The 21,007-nt window shown below is 41.4% G+C and overlaps 1 protein-coding gene across 3 annotated transcripts; it reads left to right on the top strand.

Annotated features, from left to right (window-relative positions):
• Nucleotides 1-344: 344 nt before the first annotated feature.
• On the top strand, nucleotides 345-20,896 carry igf2bp3 (insulin-like growth factor 2 mRNA binding protein 3). Of its 3 annotated transcripts, XM_031323171.2 has the most exons (17): nucleotides 345-1,006; nucleotides 1,934-1,994; nucleotides 7,286-7,334; nucleotides 10,506-10,557; nucleotides 10,812-10,875; nucleotides 11,630-11,908; nucleotides 13,915-14,049; nucleotides 14,434-14,556; nucleotides 14,724-14,859; nucleotides 15,514-15,645; nucleotides 15,846-15,893; nucleotides 16,167-16,190; nucleotides 16,639-16,761; nucleotides 16,942-17,016; nucleotides 17,286-17,417; nucleotides 17,578-17,691; nucleotides 17,975-20,896. In XM_031323171.2, the coding sequence occupies exons 1-17, from the start codon at nucleotides 832-834 to the stop codon at nucleotides 18,074-18,076; spliced, it is 1,824 nt and encodes a 607-aa protein (XP_031179031.1). In that variant the 5' UTR covers nucleotides 345-831; the 3' UTR covers nucleotides 18,077-20,896. The 3 variants fall into 3 exon arrangements, with proteins under 3 accessions (XP_031179031.1, XP_031179029.1, XP_031179030.1); XM_031323169.2 differs by lacking the exons at nucleotides 15,846-15,893; nucleotides 16,167-16,190 and having other exon boundaries at nucleotides 350-1,006; XM_031323170.2 differs by lacking the exons at nucleotides 15,846-15,893; nucleotides 16,167-16,190 and having other exon boundaries at nucleotides 351-1,006; nucleotides 16,642-16,761.
• Nucleotides 20,897-21,007: the final 111 nt, after the last annotated feature.

A 21,007-nucleotide genomic window follows, 5' to 3' on the forward strand; every position in this document is an offset into this window, starting at 1 on the left:
CCCCTCCCCCTTCTCCTCCTACTGTGTCATCAGTACAGCGCACTTAGCACAGCCGTGCGCACCAGCCCCCGCAATATCAGCGTCGTTTCTGCTATGGGCGTTCATGAGCGCACTGCCGTTTTACTATTCCACAGCCGACCAATGAGAATCGAGGTTTTGCAGAGAAAGGCACACGAATGTGATTCTAGTAAAGATACACTGGGTTCTCACGGAATCCCTTTACGCACATAGCTCGCCAGGTTTTTCCCAACACCAATCCACTCTTCCCCTCCTTTTTTCTCCACTCCCCTCTACTGTCCCCACCCCAGATTCCCGTGCAATTTTCCCCAATCCCAAACACTTAATTGAGCAATTGGGATTCCTCACGTGTGGGCTGATTTGTAGTTTGAACACGTGGCTCATTCAAAAAAGCCGGAATAGCAGAAGATTATTTTTTTTCACCCCCTTCTTCTTCTTCTCATTCTAGGCTCTAGATTTAGAGGCGGGCACCAGCCTTACCGTGTGTGACATTCTCTGTCTTTTTACCAAGGGGTTTGGAGGAAGACACAACGTAGTTTCTCCTCCTTTTCACCCAGCCCGCCATCGTTTGGAGACACGAGATTAATAATTGAGCATTTATTTATTGCGCGATAGAGACAGAGGGGCGAGGGAGAGCAAACGCACTGTGAGGCTGCCAGTTTAAATCTATCTGTGGCTCGAACAACCGGGAGGCACGCCACAGCCACTCCATAATAGTAAAGGCGATTTAGGCTACTCCAAACCCTGCACACCCGTGAGAGCAAATAACTATCTCTCCCTCAGCGTAAAGATTGTCCCTTTTCGGCACAGAACATGAATAAGCTATACATTGGCAACGTGAGCGCTGAGGCGAGCGAGGAGGACTTCGAAACTATCTTTGAGCAGTGGAAGATTCCGCACAGTGGTCCGTTTCTTGTCAAAACTGGCTATGCGTTTGTGGATTGCCCGGACGAGAAAGCTGCAATGAAGGCCATCGATGTTCTTTCAGGTGAGAAATCTTGATCAAAAGTGTTATTTTGAAAGACGCACGAACTGCTGCAGTTGTGTGAAGATCGCCTTTACTTCAGTCCTGTATGGGGGGGGGGGGCAGAGTATCCAAGCATTTCTTTCTCTCACACACAACCTTTACTTGGCCTTTTGACACTGTGGGCTCAGACAAAAAGCTGCCATGGGTTTGAGTGAAATTGCGCTCTTGTAATTTCACTTGGTGTAGCTTGATAAAATGGTCGAGTAAACACAATCATGAGGATGAGAAATACCAAGGCTGGTTTTACTAATGCAGGTTACGTGCCGTTCAGGGCAGTGGGGCGCACAGGCAGCGGGCTGTGGACGCCGTAAAGTGAACCTTATTGTGGGCTTTATTACACGGTCCACTTTGGCACGATAGGAGCAGGGGCTGCAGCTTCAATTTGAACTTCCTCTCAAACTACAGGCCTTCTCCAGTGGCAACAACTCGCTACATTGTGAAGCCATTTCGCCCATGCTGACACACCAGGTGGTTTAATTGTGTTGGTCAAATGTAGGCCAACTAACTGAGCCACACGACCCATTTGCTTTTGTATATGATCCACTTCGTCTCATGGTTTGATATTAAACTAACGTAAAGCTTGTTCATAACACACCTACAATTTCGCTAAAGTTGTGTAATTTTAGGAATTGAGCTAATGCCTGGCTCATTTGTTTGTTTCGTGCTATTAGTGACTCGTACACGTTCAGCATTTTATGTTGCTAATCACTGCTGAAAATATCCAGGACATTGCCATGTGTAGGCTACATAATACCTGTGAAGATTTTAGTCCACTACACAATGAGTAGTAAACACTAACCCCAAATACATATCCAAGCAGAAAAGAAAGAAGGCCCGCGAAGGAGGTCAAATGGTTAATGACAATAGTTTTTTTTTTTTTGTTTTTAGGTAAAGTTGAACTTCATGGGAAAGTTCTCGAAGTGGAGCACTCGGTCCCTAAACGTCAAAGGTAGGTTTAAAAAAAAAAAAAAAAAGTGCTTCTTGGTTCAATTCGTGGGAGCTCCATTTTTTATTTTTATTTCCTTAACCATTTTCTTCAAGAAGCCTTTATTTTTTTACCCAGTGATATTTGCCGGAAGTGTGTATGTTGCTGTTGAACGATGTTAATTCAGTGTATATATATATAATTTTTTTTATTGTGGATAAATGAGGTGTTTTTCTGAATGCTCTGGGGTCAAATTAAAGGGGCGTATGGTGGTGTACTCCCTCCTCTCGCCATGACAGTGTAGGGTGCTCCTAAAACCGTCGTTCATTAGGCTTTAGCCAGCACATATGCCTGTATTTTGTCGCTCGCCCATTTACTAGCATTTTGTGTTATTTGTGCTCCAACCTCTGGGCGATTAGTAAAAGCCTGAGTGTGTTTCTTGAAATGTGTGCAAAGAGTGAGTGCAGGCGTACAGGCCTTGTGGAGTCGTCCATTTGAGAAGGATCTGCTCGTCATTCTCCCTGCGCTTCCGCCCTCCTCTGCACATTGTGCTGCTGTTGCATGAGATGGACTCCCAAACGCGAGTGGAATGGGAGGTTTGGGGCCCAAGTCACGGAAACCCTTAGTTTCAGAGTTAGACCCCCGTAGCCACACTTGGACAGTGTTTCTGTGAATGATTTCCTGTAAATATTCTTCGTAGGGTCTGCGTAATCTGTGTGGAAAACGTAAAATACTGGGGCTTTTTTTTTTTTTTTTTTTTGGCATTGTGTGCTTATTTCTTTTTAGGTAATGACGCAATTCGCTCATAATTAACCCTTTTGAATTAAATTTAAAATGGCTGTCGCTTGGTAATTGGTGTTATGATTTCTTAATGTCTTATGTTAGGCTATATGCATGGTTTGGTGTCTTTTAAAGTTTGATCTGCTGTTTTTTAACAAAAGTATAGCCCAAGTCCCATTTTAAAGTCAGGTGAAACATTGTGGCTTTTAGGGTAATCTATTATACTTGGCCTAAATTGATATAACGTGCATGGAGATGAAAAAGGATCAAGCAGGGAATTTTTTTTGTTGACATCTTTACGTGAAATGTATTTTCCACCTGAACGTCATACAAGCGTCCCCTGGCAGCATGGTATAGGCTGTTGGTCAAAATTGTATATTGGCTGAGTAAACCAGGTGAGCTGCTGTAAGGACTTTTGCGTCAAATCTTCCTCCCTGATCACGATAAACTGGTGACGTTGCTGTCTTTAGTGCAGCCTGATGTGGTGGCTGTAACAGCAACAGAGTCGAGTTTCAGCCACACTTCAAAAAAGTAAAACATGCCCTCCCTTCACAACATGGAACATAACAGTAGTCAATGGGAACAGTATTCGGAGTATAGGTTATACATACACACGTATACACACACGTATACTGGAGGCTCAGCCAGTCATCATGGCTTAACCTTTGAACCCACCAGCAAGGGGAAGTGCTACATAGACCCGAGATAAAAGTGGGGTGGCTATAGTTTGGGGCTCAAAGATTGAATTGTGTAGGGCGACATGCTATGCAGTGTGGTTTTTCACATTGGCCAAAATACATCATGTAATCAAATATCTTGATGTACATTCCTCTGAATTTGGCCAGAAGCCCTCTAAAATCTCCAGTGCATTAGCAAAACATCTGATGCGTTCAATAGTGACTCGTAGAAATGTACTGTATGCATTAACAACATGGCACAACAAAATTCTGTAAATTGAAAAACCTCGTCCACAGACGCATTGTATTAGGAATACTTTTTACATTTACATTTCACTGACTTCTGAAAATGTTTTGTCCTAGGCTTTGTTAAAAAAAAAAAGATATATATATATAGAGATAGATATTTCTCTGGCATTTATAGAGGACACTCACTCGTTTTTGACAATATCTTGAACTTTTATTTAACTCCTGAGAAGTCATGTAAATTCTACGATAGGAAACCAAACATTAATCAGAATCTTACAGGTGTATTTAAATTTCTGTTAAAATAGCCTTATTTTCCACAATTGACATAACGGTTTAAACCACACAAATTTAGTTTTGCCAACCATTTTTCACTCTCACTTCATTTTTTTTAAATCAATTGTAAGCCAAACAGAGTTTCTGTAGTGTCATTAATGTGTACACTCTGATTTGACTTCCTGGGTCAGATTATGCTCTCCTTGTTGGATAAATTAAACAAATGTAGCATGTACAGAAATATAATGGCATGGCTGTATGAGGGGTGACCCCAAGTGTGTTTTTATGAGTGTATGGGAAATGGACGTTAATACTTTGATATGTGTGCAACTTAATGATTTCTTAACATTCATAGAAATTGTTTGAGTGGTGCAACGTTTCAGCCTTTTGACCTTTTTTAAAAACCGAGCAGTACAGAAACTCCATAAATTGAAACAAAAGGGTAGATCATATCAGGGTTTTTTGTCGAAATGGCTGCTGGCTCTTATTACAAGAATTCTGGGTCATAGGGTCACTCTGGGGCCCCACCTGCAATAACGGATTTGGGACAGAGACTTGGGGTGCCAGAGAGTTATGAATGTGGCCCCTTGTTTTACCCAGACTGCAAGCAAATGTTCCTTAACTCTCCCTCCTGCTTGGCTCAATGACATTGTATTTTTGCTTTCACTTACATTTATTTAACATGTATTGTTTAGTTAGGAGGTAGACACAAATGTGAGTGTTCTGTGTGTAAGTTGAGTCATTTCTATTTGATATTCAACTGATTGGGATTTTCTGAGGGAATTCCAAACCAATCTATCCAAATGTAAGTTTAGAATTTAGATAGGCGCACAGTGTGCATATCAGGCCTGTGAGGGCAGCGGAAAGCAGCCTGTGTGGGGTTCAGTCATTCAGAACCTCTGCATACTGAATAGTCTATGGCCTGTGGATAGGCATTGAGCACAGGTCTTGTGTCCCTCACCGTCCCTGATGGTGTTGACGTATAGTGCTTCAGTGAGGTATGATTAAGAAATGGAGATAAAATACAGGTGTGGTTTAGTCTCATGGTGCTTGGCTTGTGAATCCTGTTTATTTTATTTTTATTTTTTTTATGGCTGCATGTGCATGCTTGCATACGTGTCTATACAACCACTTGTGTGCATGATGTCCATGGTGGATGGAGGGCTTTAGGTCTCAAATGGGCAGCGAAGGAAGCGGGCGAACATGTAAAATATTGGTTCATTTTTAAAAGTAAATAAGGAGGCCGGCCTCCTCCTGGCCATCACATGACGAACCAACCCCAGTCACTCCTGGCCCTTCCCTCCCCCTCCCACTTTTAACTCCGCTCTACATGTTCCTGTCAGTGGACTTGTCCGTGTCCATGGCAACAGGGCCCCACCCCCACAGGGCAGAGAGGGCCCTTGTTACCCTTGCCTGAAACAGTGCTAGTCCCCCCCCCCTGCCAAACACCACACCCCACTCACACACCTCCCCCCTCCCCAAATCAAAGGCTTGGACTAGGGAATGTATACCAACCCCCACCCCACACCCTGGCTGACTTCTTCTGTGTGTAGAGCTATAGGTTAATCCGACTGGAAGTGCATTTGCACATTTCGTATGGCGTTCCCACCGCAATGCAGAGCATACAGAATGTGTGGATAGAGGGGGCCAACAGCCAGGAATGGCACAGTGGGCCGGAAAGGCCTGGAATTCCTCTTAGAAGTTATTTGGGAATTTTCTTTACAATTTGCTCATTTAGACGTAGTTTCCTAATGTCTCTAAATCTTGAACTGCTGTTGGCTTGATTATGGTCGTAGTGGCTGAGGAATTTCAACTACTGCAGCCCTTGTTGCACATGTGCAGTACGTTTTTACTGCGTAGATGTGCTTGTGTGTGATTTTAAAAAAATAAATAAAAATAAATAAAATGCAACAAAAAACCTTGTATCATACCCTTAGATTTGAGTTCATGGTGTAAAGAGTGAGTTAATAAATGCTGCATGTTGTAAGGTGTAATTTTATACACAGCAGATTAGAAAACAACCACCAGCAGTGGAGCGGTCTGTAAAAGTAGATGAGCTGCATTTAGACATTTTTAAAAGCTCAGTGAAGCCTAAGGGAAAGAACAAGATGTGTTTAGTATAACTTAACATTTTTTTCAAAGACAGGAAATGATGTCTACACAATATATTACTTAAATTAGCTGCGTATGTATCAGGTATGTGCAGAGTGAGCGTAAGACATAGGTTGGGGGTCAGGGTTTGTGATTCCACATTGTGTGTTTTAATGCTTCAGCTCCCAGCCATATGTACATTTTGTTCCTTAGATTTGTGTGTATCAACAGGTAGTGGACTTCGGAGTGGCCTGCACTTTTTTCACATTTTTATACAGACTGACTCGTTGATCTGCATTCTGTATGACCTCCACACATAGCTGGTATACTTACGCTGCTGTACATAAAGTGCAACTAAATTTGTGGACCTTCAAGCTAAAAGGATGGATTGGGGAATTCTGTCCTTGTGTCAAATGACGGAGCACAGCCGCACCATTGTAACTGCTAGTCTCCAGTTGCTTCTGCTGTATGCACACACTCTATGAACAAGCACGCAATTTAGATTTTTCCTTTTAGTGCGACGCGCCTAGCGGAGATTCCCTTTGGTTTCCGTTTGGCACCTGCAGCACCACTCACTCCCTCCCTTTCCCCATTTTTGATACAACCCCTGGATGCTCATGGATGTGTCTATTTTAGTTGAAAAGAGTGGGTTGAGGTTTGCAGTGGTTAAATCCTCATGATGCAATACTACAGGGCACATGCTTGACTCGAACTGTGTAGACAAGACATTCTGATGCATCTTCGCTTTTCCAATACTCCCCACCCGCGCTCTCCTCCTCGATGCCTCCTTGCTACTCTTTTCTGCCGCTTCAGTCCTGCTTCTCTTACCATTCTTTGCACTCTGTGTGACACAGTTGGTGATTTGGGACAAAGGGCGTGGTGCGTTTTTTGCCTAATTTAAATTTGGAGCACCCACAACTACAATTTAAGCCACCCAATGGTGATTCCAAATCACCCATTTGCCCGCTTCTTCCTCCCCACGTTTTACCCAGGTTGTCAGTGCACCTGCTGGGTCAGGACTAGAATTAAAGCAGAAGTCATAGCTGCAGCTTCTCCACCCTGGTCCCGCTAGCTAGATGGCAGAGGGAATGTTGTAATTAAAGTACCTTTTTCTGTCATTTGTGTCATTGTGCTCTTGGTATTGTCAGCTACTAACTGTCTCCCATCTCTTTCCTACCTTCATCAATTCTTTTCTCTCCTCCCTCTTATCCATCCCCCACTCCCTTCCTCTTGTTCTCTCTCCAGGAGCTGTAAGCTGCAGATCAGGAACATCCCCCCTCACATGCAGTGGGAGGTGAGTGCTAACAGGCTGCTAACTGCTTCCAGGGTGGGGCACCATTCGGGCAGCCCAACTGGGCTCATTTAGTGGCCTCTGGAGTCACCTTGCCTCCCCTTTGGGTTTCAATTGAGCATGCGCTTCATGATTCATTTGAACAAGGCTACAAGATCAGGCCAGAGTAACACAGACCAGTGGGTGGAACTGTGATTGGTTGAACACAAATGAATGCAAATACCACTGGTAATAAGGATTTTAGGGTTGAATAATTTAGCAACACAGGAGCTTGTTTACTAAACAAAGACATTGGAAGAATTAAAGTAAAGATGCCAGGTGATTTGGCTGTCAGGCACATCGGGGAAATTTAAGCAGTTAAATGGTCTTTGTTGCTTAATATTGCTACACTTGCTGGCTACCTAGTAGGCAAGTTTTTAAACCATTTTTAAAAAGCTTGCTGTGGAATTGATTCTGGGGCTACACAGAAGCAAAAGTGACTTATTTGTTCTGTCATGATGTCTTTCAATACTATATCACGTGCAAGTTTGAAAGTGAATGTCTTTTCACGCCATGTGTTTTCTTGCGGGGGGGAAAAACCTTTGTATCCCATTAACCCTTATATGGTTTATGGGATATTTCCAATAAAAATCTATGTAGTTAATCAGTACTTTGTGGCGTTTTGTGTAAATTCACACAATGAGTCTGTAAATGAAGTGATTTTGAATTTATTTAAGATGCACATGTCAGTGTTTTCTTGACATTTATAGGGTTGAGAAAACATAATTGGCCTATGTACAATTTAATGCAATCCAATCACTGGCCATGCAAGGAAACGCGGGATGTCTGAGGCTTTTGTTGTTAATAGGGTTAGTTTTAAGTCTAAGAAATTCAAATGTATTCTAACTTAAGGGCATAGTTTATGGTGTCCACGAATATATTAAAAGGCATTTTTATGGTCAAAATCAATCAATCCCCTTAATTTACTGCATACTGTTGACACTTAAAAAGTACAACGGTATAAACTTTAATAAAGTACAATACAATTGTTATGGAGAGATGCAGCACAATAAATCTGAAACAAGTTTTTATTATGCCCATTTTGTCTGCTAGCACATTCATATGCAAACTGCCTAGACAGAGGTCCCACATTTAAGAAAAAAAAATCAATCCTCACAAATGATACACACAACCATTCCAACACTACTCGATTTATTTGACCGAATCTTGGATTAAGCCTGTGACCCTTGTTATTTTAGGCAAAAATACACCCACACATTTTCTGTGACAAATTCATCAGAAAATCGTGTTTGAATTAATCCACTGCCTGATTAGTAAAAGACAAAACAAGTGGTGAGCAGGTGTGTGTGTGTGTCCATGCAGTGCTTGTCTTTTTCTCTGCATGTGATAAGCGTTTTAATTTTAAACTTTAGTATTCAGTGGCAGCTACACATCCTACTTTGATTACACACTAATCTACTGGGCACATGTAAATGTATCTGGACAAAACATTTTTAAAATTGTCTGACAAATTTCACTGTAGGTTTTTCCAAAAAAAAAATGTGTCAAAGTCAAGATTGCATTGTTAACCTCCATGTGGAATTTCATGTGACAGTAACACAGCTTTACGTGACCCCCCCCCTCCCCACCTTCCTCGTCAGAGGTTTAGCTGTGATGGCGTGTGCCTGTTGTGTTCAATACATTTTCTGCTCCATAAAGAGTATGGAGCCTATTGAGATTATATTGAATTGCACAACTTAGTATTCTAAATTATGAGATTAATGCATAGCTTTAGATTTTAGCCTGATTCGGTGTGATCAACTGGCCACAGACGGGCTGTGTTTTGTAATGGAGGGCTCGCTCTGCCTACGCATGTCCCTCAACTCCAGATCCACCCATGTTCCTAGCATGTAGCGAGCGAGCTGTTTGCTTTCTCAAAAGGTGACATGGAGGTTTCTCCCCCTCAGTGGGAGTGGTTAGAAGGGAGGAATAGAATGGGGAGCTTTTGATGCAAAGAACTTATGTATCTTATCAGGTAGATAAGACAATGGGTCATGGTGTGTGTGTGTAGCCCTACAGCGAGCATATAGCCGTGAGAGTAGTCATGTGTTCACAAGCTGTAGTGGGTGGGTGGGCCTGGACTGTTTCCCCTTTCCTTCCATGTGCGCAGATTCACAGAATGTGTAGCATGACCTAGTACCCCTCCCCCAGCCACTGCTTCCTGCTGGAATGTACCCCACCCTTTCCTGAATGGTCTGGATTCCCATTGGTCGGGCTTGGTAGACGGACAGGCAGAGTATCCAGCCAGCAGCCAGCAACTCTTGGCTTCAGGGAACTTGTATCAGCGCAGGAGCAGCCAATGATGGGGAGTGGAGATGGCAGGGAGGCGGGCAGTTGATTGGTTAGTGGGTTGGTGGAGTGGGGGGGAAGGGACACAGTCTTGTTGGCTAGAAAGTGGGGTTGACCTCTTGGGGGTGTGGCCTTTGAGTCGACTGAGCATGGTTGGATGTTTTAGCTTAGAACCCTTGCTCCCCCTCTCGCCCACATTTGATCACATCTATGAATTGAAATCTATTTTTTTTTTTTTTTTCAGATTTGGGCAGGTGGCCAGTGTGGTGTAGCTGACTTTTGAAGGCATTTTCAATAAAGCAATTTTTTTTATTTGCTTGCCTATGTGTAGGATTCCAACATGCTGGGATTTTTTTTTATGCATTTAATAATTTTGCAAATATTTAAGTCTAACAAGTAAAGCATCCATGTTTGTATATGTGTGTGTATGTATATATGTGTGTGTATATGTATGTATATATGTGTGTGTATATGTATGTATATATGTGTGTGTATATGTATGTATATGTGTGTGTATATATATGTATGTATATGTATGTATATGTATATATATATGTGTGTATATATATATATATATATATATATATATATATATATATATATATATATATATATATATATATATATATATATATATATATATATATATATATATATATATATATATATATATTACAATTAGACTTTTAGAAGAAGGCAGCAAATGTAGCCACATAACTCAACACTGAACTGTGGGGTTCAAAATTAAAGACTGTCCTGGCAGCGAGCTAGGCTGGTTCCCACAGATGAGCTTCTGCTCACTAACATTTTGGTCAAAAGTGAGTAATCGTGGCTTCTTTCTCCCAGGTTTTGGATGGTATGCTTGCTCAGTATGGTGCAGTAGAGAGCTGTGAACAAGGTAAATATACACACTTGTTGTGTCGCAATTATGCTTGAAATTTCACCACCTTGCCTTAAAACACCTTTAGTGTGTGCCGTTTTATATTCCAACTGTACAATCTTGTTTCATTCGGTTTGTTTTTAAATAAAGATGCATCAATACATTATTGCAGAATTTTCTTATGCCATTTTGTAATTGCTTAACCATATAAAAAGTACCTCATGTTGTCGGTGCCATTGAATGTGGATTGACTCTGCTGTGTACTCCCACAGTAAACACTGACACAGAGACTGCAGTAGTCAACGTTCGATATGCAGCCAAGGACCAGGCCAGGCTGTGAGTACACACATGCACGCATATGCAGTGTATATTCACATCATTAACCTCCAGCTCATCTGTCTTGATGTCTTTGACATGGATCTGCTGAAGTTTTTCTCTTTACCCAGCATTGTCTATTGGAAATTAAATCAACAACTCATGTCTTGTTCTTCCAGTGCACCTGATTTCTTCTGTCCAAAAAAAGTCTAGTTTAATTTGACATTTGATGGGGAGGAGTGTGTGGTGGTGGGGGGGGGGGTTAAATAGTCATCTGGTGCCCCCTGGTGTACATGAATCATACTACAATGTTACTCTCAACACGTGTGGTTGTAGACGTCTCCAGGCATAATTGTTTCACTAATCTAAATCCTTGAGGCTGACGGGTAAGGTGTGTATTAAATGGGAATGTGATCTTGAGTTAATTTTTCATATCTCACAAAGTGAAGTTTTGCCACCACCCCCCAGTTTGTTCAGTTTGTAAGGAGCTATTTCCTCCTTGTGCCCATCATTTGAGACGTAAACCATTTTAATTAGGACTGAAACCTCTTTGTTTTATTATCCCCACTCATTGGATTCTCCCATTGATAAGGAGATGGGGAAAGAAATCAAACCTTTGATGCTTTGTAGATGGCCTCAACAGGAATTTGTTTGGCAGTCTATCCATTCAGAGTGTTTCACTCATGACTACTGTCTAAAAGCCTTCCGGTGTTTAATCATACCCGCTCAGTGGCTATCAGAGTTTTTGAGAATGAGATCTCTTTATGCTCCCCAGGGCGATGGAGAAGCTGAATGGATCTATGATGGAGAACTATGCCTTGAAAGTATCGTATATCCCAGATGAGACGGCTGCACCAGAGGGTCCTTCAGCGGGGGGCAGGAGAGGCTTTAACGCCCGTGGAACCCCTCGTTCTGGTTCTCCAGGTCTGGGCGCCCGGCCCAAATTGCAGTCAGACATCCCGCTGCGCATACTGGTTCCCACACAGTTTGTAGGGGCAATTATCGGGAAGGAAGGTGCCACTATCCGCAACATCACCAAACAGACCCATTCAAAGTACGTACACAGAGGTCAGGAATTCTACTGAAACGGTGAGCTGTGTCCTGTCCCATTTCGTTGACTTCCAGCATTAAAGTAAACTTTTTATTTTATTTTTTTTCTACCTTTTTTCCCATGAAGAAAAAGGTAGTTTCTTGTTTTTTTAAAAAAAAAAAAAAAAAAAAAGCACCATGGAGAAATGCCACGTTGGTAAAAAGTGTCTAAAAGCTGAACCCAGGAGGGGAAAAAAAAATAAAAAATTTCATCTTCATAATGACATCTATAAAGAGACTTTGCATTTATAATTTAGAACTGAGAAATGCAGGACTTCCTATCTGACATAATTGCCAAAAACATTAATAATGCACTTTCCGTAACTGTATTTGCTATTGTACTGACTGGCTGACAAACCCTGTGTCAATGGTCCCTAAACTTTTATCCACTAAGCCATACAATGAATTGCCTAAGTTTTTACTGGAAAAATTCAGAAGTAAAACAAGTTTGCAGCTCCTCTCCTCTCTTTAAGGTATAGCTTCTGTATTGTCTTTGTGTCCATTTAAAAAAAAAAAAAACAATTAAATTAGCATTACACAATTCAATCCTGTCATCCATATAACCTTGGAGGAAATGTGCAATATTTGAAATCTTCCTCCTGTACCGTTGCCTCAAATGTTTTTATCTGCATGGCATCGGATCTTCTGCAAATAGTTGATACTTCTCTACTCTATTTCCCACAGGGCCTGAAAACTGCAGACACACTCTTAAAAAAAAAACAAACAAAACGAGCAATCTAGTCCATGTGTCAAACTCAAGGCCTGCGGGCTAAATCTGGACCCTTGCAAATTTTGATCCAGCCCAAATATCAATTTAGGTTCACAATATATTTTGGCCCCCCCTAGTTGTCTGCCAAACCAAAAAGATGGGAAACTGTTTTTCAAACTGTAAATTTGCGACACTCAAAGCTGAATTTGGCAGATTTGCCGACTTTAAACATTGCATATTCAGGCTGTAAAACGGGTTGGGTGAGTCGGCTGTGTGGTAGCATACTTTTTAAAAATTTAATTGTTTTGCTTGATTTGCTAAACTCTTATGATGGCTAATTAACTTTTTTGCTGACTTTTTTTAGGGCTTTATGTGGACCAAACTGTGAGAGGACTATACGAGACAGGCAATAATACAGTAAAAAAATGTTAATTTTTCGATTTAAATCAAAGCATGTCAGTAAACCATACATGTCTGGCCCTTGATGTGAATCTATTTTCCAGTGTGGCCCTTAGTGAAATTGAGTTTGACACCCCTGATCTAGACAACTCACTAATGAACAATTATAGGTTCATATCAAAACTCATTTCACCCGTAAAATAAAAAAAAAACTGTAGGACTTTCTGGTGCTCAGTGCTAAACTGGTTTGAATCCTATTTGACTATTTTGTGTCAACAAAACATACAAAATTGACGTGGAGTTCCCCAAGGCGCCATTCTCGGGCCTCTTCTGTTTAACATATACATGCTCCAACTAGTGCAGATGATGGAAAACCAAAATTTTACCATAATTACGCAGGCATCACAGATTTATAACCATATCAACAGGTGATTGTGGTGGCATATTGTAAGTGCAATGATTGGATGTGCCAATATTTTCTCTAGTTAAACAAAGATACAAGTAATTGTCTATGGACCCAAAGGATTTAAAGTCAGTGCTCACCTCCAATTGCTAACATTTAAGACCAAAAGCCAGCTCAAAAATCTTTGAGTAGTCATGACTCAAACCCCAATGTGTCCATGCAATTATCTTTAATTTAAATAATAACTAGATTTTTTTTAAAATCCATTTTATTCTATTTTTGGCTAATTTTAATCTTTTACTTTTGTTTTATTCCTTTTTAATCCAATTTAGGGGCCTATTTATATTTTATTGTCTTGTGTTTCTTTAACATGTCTTTCAACAATGCCTTTCTGTCTTATGTAAAGCACTTTGACTTGCCTTGTGAAAGTGTAATACAAATAAATTTGCCTTTACTACAGGATTGACATCCATAGGAAAGAAAATGCAGGTGCAGCAGAGAAGCCCATCACAATTCACTCCACCCCTGAAGGTTGTTCGAACGCTTGTACAACCATCATGGAGATCATGCAGAAGGAAGCCCTCGACACAAAGTTGTGAGTTTGCACCCAAACAAAATGAGACAGAATATTTGCCTTGGTTCTAACAATTTAATGTTTCACCTATAAACTTGTAAAAAGGTCAGAAGTGTGTGTGTGAAACACACCGTCAGCTCTTTCTTAAAATGCTATTTTCCCACGTCTTACAATCAAGTCAAAATGAGCATGGATGGTAAATGATGCGTGTTGTGATGCACAGCTGTCGCTTCGTAATTGGCAAATGTGGATGGATACTTATTAGCCAAGAAAATTTGTTTGTACATGAAAGAAACATAATGTAAGATACTGACTGTTCACAACATGCAGACAAAATACTTTTGTAGGACAGGTGTGATCTGAATTTTGTAGGATTTAACTAAACATTCCATCTGTCTTGTGCAGTACTGAGGAGATCCCATTGAAGATACTTGCACACAACAACTTTGTAGGAAGATTAATTGGGAAGGAAGGACGCAACCTGAAGAAAATCGAGCAAGATACGGGGACCAAGATCACAATCTCACCGTAAGACTGTTTGGCGCACTGTTCACTGATGGCTTTGACACTATTTGTAGTCTCTGCAGCCCATTCATAAACGTACAACTTGGCACTAAGTGTATGCTTTAGTATCAGAATTTATTGTCTGAAAGTTGTTCATGTCTCTTCACCCCTGCCTCCATTGTCCTGTCCAGTCTCCAGGACTTGACTCTGTACAACCCAGAGCGGACCATCACAGTGAAGGGCTCTATCGAGGCCTGCGCGAGAGCAGAGGAGGAGGTGATGAAGAAGGTCAGGGAATCGTATGACAGTGACATGGCTGCTATGAACGTAAGCATTTTCACCTAACAAGAATTTTAATTCATCAAAATGTGAATTAATGTCCATAGACGGTCTTAGGTAATTACTGAGTTTACATAAAAACAGGAAACCAGATAACACCGACATTTGTTTTTTAAGGAAGGAAATCAGAAAATGTGGTTTTTACACGCACAACTGTGATTGAAACATTGCTGCCATAGCAGCACTTTCATATCCTGAATTATTGTCATAAATACACTTAAAAAAATAAAACTATGGTTTCCCTATGGTATTGTTAACCAGGTTTCTCTTAATGCCTTTATCTGAAAGAAATATTTTTCATTTTCTAGAAAATTATGAATAGGGAATGACTACAAATCAGCAATATTCAGATTACTTAAACTCATGTCAGTGACCTAAAATTCCTTCTCGCTTGAGTTTACAGTGACGGCTTTAAACACAGGTAATGGGGGAGGGGGGGGGGTGCATCAACAACCCTGGAAGGATAGGCGGACATTTGGTTTACAAACATTTAATCACTGTTGCTTTGAGGTTGCTACCTGAAGCCCTCACTTGTGTGTAAAACAAGTATAAAAATATGATTAGTGGCGTTTATGAGCAAGCATTCAACCTTTTTTAATGCGTACGTATAGTGTTAACGGAAATGTTCTTATTTCTCTCAAGCTCCAGTCCAACCTGATTCCAGGCTTGAATCTGAACGCTTTGGGTTTGTTCCCCAGTGGAGCACCAGGCATGGGTCCCTCCATGTCCAGTGGACCACCTCCTGGAGCCCACGGTGGATGCTCATCATTTGGAGTAAGTGGCAGTCTCCTTTTCACATAAAGTAGTGGTTTGCCCCATACACTACCATTACAAACCTGGGACTGGTGGTGTTTTTTTATTTAAAACTTGATATTCTGCAACTCCTAGGTCAGGGTAGTTAAACTACAATTTATTTAGTCTTTTTTAGCAACTCAGCTTCGCGTTTTTTTTAATTTATTTTTTATTTCTTTTAGTGCAGTCCTTATGGGGTTGAGGAGCCATTTTGGGCTTCTGTGCTGTCGGCGAGCAGCCAGCCCCTTGTAAGTCACCCGTCTCAAAGTGCTTTGCACGGCTTGTGGCTGCTCGCTGCGGGATTAAGGGGACAGGGTTTGCTGCATCAAGGTTCCTCTCCAGCTGCCTCTTGCTCTTTGACCTCTTATTAGAAAGGTCCTAATCTGTGTACATGGGGAAATTTAAATCCTGGAGCGCACACATTTTCAAATCATCAGATGCTTTACAGTGTTTGTGCCAAAAATGCTGCATTTTTTTTTATTTTTTTTTTTTAGGAAGGTTAGTATTTTTCAAACTGCACATCCTTCGCACTAAAAGCTTATATTCAGATTTGGAGGCGGCCAGAGCAAGTTGTTAGTGTATCCTCTCAGCTGACATATTGACTGGAATATTGGACTTGATCCAAAATCAACAGTGCTACTTGTTGTCCCTCTTGGACGATGCAAACCACATCCCCTTCCAGGGCACAAGTCAATCACACACCAAGTGATGTGCTCTACCAGTGTGCAACGAAGTATCGGTCTAGTGTTTGGAAAATACAGTGTGCTCTCTTCTTCAGAAATAAGAAATAACCCAATGGAAAAAATCCCACTGGATGTAATGACTATAGTGCATGAGCTCCAATGTAGCTTAAGAAAATTGGAACAGCTTTTGCTAGATCAACTGTTTGGGCATTGGTGGCTGAAGCAAGTGGTCTGTAGTTACGGTTACAGTGTGATGTCCTGGCCACAGTAGCACTAAAGTGTTTATATCCAGCAGGGACACCCAGAGTCGGAAACGGTTCACCTGTTCATCCCTGCGCTTGCGGTGGGAGCCATCATTGGAAAACAGGGTCAACATATCAAACAGCTGTCACACTTTGCCGGAGCTTCAATCAAGGTGAGTGACGGACAGGAAGTGAAGTTCAGAATCTCAATAACGTGTCGATGCTGGCTGTCCACCTGTTGTCACTTGACTGATAGGAATTGGAAGCGTAAGTGAAGGTTGCTTTTTTTTTTATTTTATTTTTTTTTTTATTTTAATTTTTTTATTTAATGCTGGCTGTCTGCCCTCCTTCAGATTGCCCCTGCAGAAGGAATGGATGCCAAACAAAGGATGGTCATCATCATTGGACCGCCAGAGGCTCAGTTTAAGGTGTTGTACCTCTTCACAGCCATATAAACACATAAAACTCTGTTGGTAAAAAAATGAAAAGAATGGAGACACATTTCAATTTGATGGAGCACCTGTTGGCAGCCCTTGGACTTAATTTTGCAGTCAGAATTTTCTTTTCATTTACGTCTTTCATTATTACGATTTCAATATGTTAGTGGCTCTTTACAGCCAGTATAGAAATATTTTTTTCATGTCCCATTTCCTTGGTGCACCATGAGTAATCTGTACTCAAACCTGTCTGGCTGCAGGCTCAGTGTCGCATCTTTGGCAAGCTTAAGGAAGAGAATTTCTTTGGACCCAAGGAAGAGGTGAAGCTGGAGGCTCACATCAAGGTCCCTTCCTTTGCTGCTGGACGAGTCATTGGGAAAGGTGGAAAAACGGTAAATAATCGCTAGCTGAACAAACCCAAGCCAGGATTCTGCAAAGTTTATCCTGCCACTAAGTTTGTTCCAACAAATGAAAAATTAAGCTTTAAATAGTGGTGTTTGTATCAATTCTTTTCTCAAGTAATTATTGTATCTCCTTTTATTGTGGCTGCAGGTAAACGAGCTGCAGAACCTGACCTGTGCAGAAGTGGTGGTGCCCAGGGACCAGACGCCTGATGAGAATGACCAGGTTATAGTAAAGATCAGCGGACACTTCTTTGCATGCCAGGTGGGTTTTTCTGAAGGAATCGAAGATGCCCCAGGTCTGATTTCCCCAGAAACACATGACTAAGAAGTCACAATTCTTCAGCTCTGAATTTGAATAAAGGTTGTTGCATTAAGCTACTTTTGCAAACAGTACACACACAGCCCAGAGTCAGCTGTTAATCCTGTTCATGCTGAGAAGAGCACTTCTGACCATAACGCATCACTTGAGGATGTCATGATCAGATTAAGGAATCTTAATTTGATTACTTTGTAATTTGATCTTCACATGTTCTCCTGTTATCTAGCTTGCCCAGAGAAAGATCCAGGAGATCCTGGCCCAGGTGAGGAGGCAGCAGCAGCCTAAGCCCACATCTGGAGCCCAACCTCCACAGCCCCGCAGGAAGTAAAAGCTCCAGCGGACCTGGAGGAATGGTGACTGAATCTGCCAGAAGACTCGACAGATGCAACGGAGTCCAGGGGGAGAAGAAGACAAGGGGTCGTAATGCTCATCTCAGGGCGTCAAAGGTTATCAGAACCCAACCAAACATCCACCCCTCCCTGCCTTGCTTGATTAACTACAAGTGTGGCTAATAAGGGACCCTACGCCTCTAAACCTCCACCCACCTCACCTCTCTGCATCTCTGTGAGAATGTACTTCTGGGGGCTCCCAACGTCACCTGCCCTCACATGTATGCACCCTTCGACCGCTCTCCTTCTCCCCCCCCATGGGTGTGTTTTTTATTTTATTTTTTTTGTCCTTTTTACACTAGAAACACGAAGAAATAAGGGTCCCCCTCCTATCACCTCCTTGGTGTGGTACTTCAAACCTGACAAGATGTTTTGGTTGACTTCAGATTTTTTTTTTGTGTGTTTTAATTGGTTGATAAAGCTTTCACATGAGTTTTCTGTGGAAGTGAAAAGGCATTGCTATCAGGGTCCTGGTTGGACCAACAGAGGTTTATTTTGGGGGAGGGTTGGCTCAGATTGGGTGGGCCATGTTTAGGGAAAGATTCTTGTTTCAGGACAGGAACTCTGAAAGGGTGGATTATATTGGGCGTCATGCCCCTGTAATGATAGTGGCATTTTATAAATTTAGATGCATTTTATAGATAGACCTATATACATGATGAATATATATTTAGAGGTGAGGGCAGCGCCACGACTGACACTTAGGGAAACGGTGCCGAACTGCTGCTGCCCAGGAAAACCAATTTAATATGCATTTTACTTAACTACCTCAGGATCTAGTACCTCAGAAGAGAAAAGAAAATGATTATATATATATGAAAAAAAATGTTCCTTTCTTTTTTATTTTGCTTTTGTGGTATTTTGTATACTTTATAAAGCTGATAGTCTTTGAACATTTTTATTTTTTTAAGAAAATTTAAAATTTGGTCAGCTGCCAACTGACCTTGCCTTCAACTCTGGTGCTTTAGGTGGCATTGTTCATGTGTATGTGTGACTTGAGATGACCCTGTACATAAAGTCTATTTGTACATAGCATCCCCGGAGCAAGAGTTGGCGCCCCCTCAGCTGGCGGCTGACAGGAGTGTCGAGAGAAAATCGCCTCAGTTTTTCCCCTGAGGGTCCACCATTTTCTGAAAAAAAGTACAAAACAACTAAGACATGCAAATAATGCCAACCGTACATCATTGCAGCAATGCCATTTAGTTTTGGAATTGACATTATTGGTAACTTTAATTTGTCACAAAAAAAAATCGTGGTCAGTGCAGTGTGGACTGTAATGGTCCTCTCTTGCTGCCCTACTGTCTGCAGAGCGTCAATTTTTTTTTTTTTTTTTTTTTGTCTGTCCTGTTCCCAGGCCATTTGACACCTTTTTGACGATGGCGTCTTAGCAAGGTCCAAGCCCGACTAGTTTATTTTCATAGAGCAAGCTTTGTCAGTTCGGAGTGGCCCTTGTAGTGAGGCCATCAAGTCAATGTTAACGTCGTTCACTGCATGGTGAGGGTAGGGGGAGTAACACTGAGACACTTTTTTTTTTTTTTTTTTTTGGCGCTATAGGAAAATGATTTAAACAGTCATTCTCTGTAACCCACAAATGTAACTTGAGGTTTCAATTTGTTCAAACAGGGAAAACGAGCCAGAAAAGGCACACAAAATACAGAATGAACCCTGACTTGGGGGTAAGAAAAGAGGAAAGGAATCCAAAACTTAAATATACAATTTATTTCATTTGTCTCTTCATGCCGAATGTAAATATGTTGATTGTGGTAAAAGTGCTCGAGTGTATCCATGCTTCCACAGTAGAACGCCGTCTACCTCAGCTGAGGGGGTGGGGGGTTGTTGTGGCACGAGGCACCCAACCCTGCCCCCACTGAGCGCCAGCGCGCACTGATACCTCAGTCCCCCGAACTCTTCTTTCTACATGGGCGCGCCATCCTGACATCGCGCTTAACTGAGGGGCACAAGTGATACTTAAAAATATCCCCGACACCTCCCCGATTCCCTGCTTCCTTCCAAACCACCCCATCCCTTTCCCCTCCTCCGCAGTTTGTTTTGATCTACCTCTTTAGACACGTATTTGAAGTAGAGGCATTCTTCTACGCATTTGTTAGAATTTAGCCCCCCACCCCCTCCTTTTTGCCTCCCCATGCTTCCCCTGATATGAAATAAACTTAAAACAAATCATGTACTCTTTAGAATTGAGAATAATCGAAAGTGATCAAAAATATTTTCTTTTGCCAGTGTTTATATATACTCTTTGGCTTAATTGAAATCCTCAAACGATTATTTCTTTCTGCTTTCTATTTTTGGTGGTGTGGCTTACATGTATTTGAACTTTTGCTTGACTTTTGTGAAAAAGGTCAAATCACGTGTTTGATTTTTGCATTCAATAGTTAATACAAGAAAATAACAGTTTAAAAAAAAAAGGGCCTGCCTTTTTTGTTTCTGATTTGTAAGACTTCAAAATAGATACAAGTCCTGTCTTTTCTCCATTGTCTTTCACAGATGCTACACTCACTCGCTGATTTGGTAGCTATTTTCTTCTGTTAGCATTTCTTGGCTGTGTAATGTGGAACATCCTCCTGGTATGAGACGGATATGAGGGACTGGGTCTCTGAGTTTATTTGGAAAAGTGATCTAACTTCAGCATGATATTCCCTTCTTACCCTCTCTGCAACCATGATTGTGCCCCTTCACCTCCCCTTCACACACAGCTCCACTGTCAAATGCCTCTGAATAAAAAAAAAAATTAAAAAAAAAATTTAAATTGTCTTATTTTTAAAGATTACTGACTGTCATGCTCTAGGCTATATTGTGAGCCATGGGGTCTGATATTGCAAGAAATCTACTGAATTAAATGTAAGGTATATTGC

Source organism: Sander lucioperca, chromosome 16 (assembly GCF_008315115.2).
Source record: "Sander lucioperca isolate FBNREF2018 chromosome 16, SLUC_FBN_1.2, whole genome shotgun sequence".
NCBI classification, from domain to species: Eukaryota; Metazoa; Chordata; class Actinopteri; order Perciformes; family Percidae; genus Sander; species Sander lucioperca.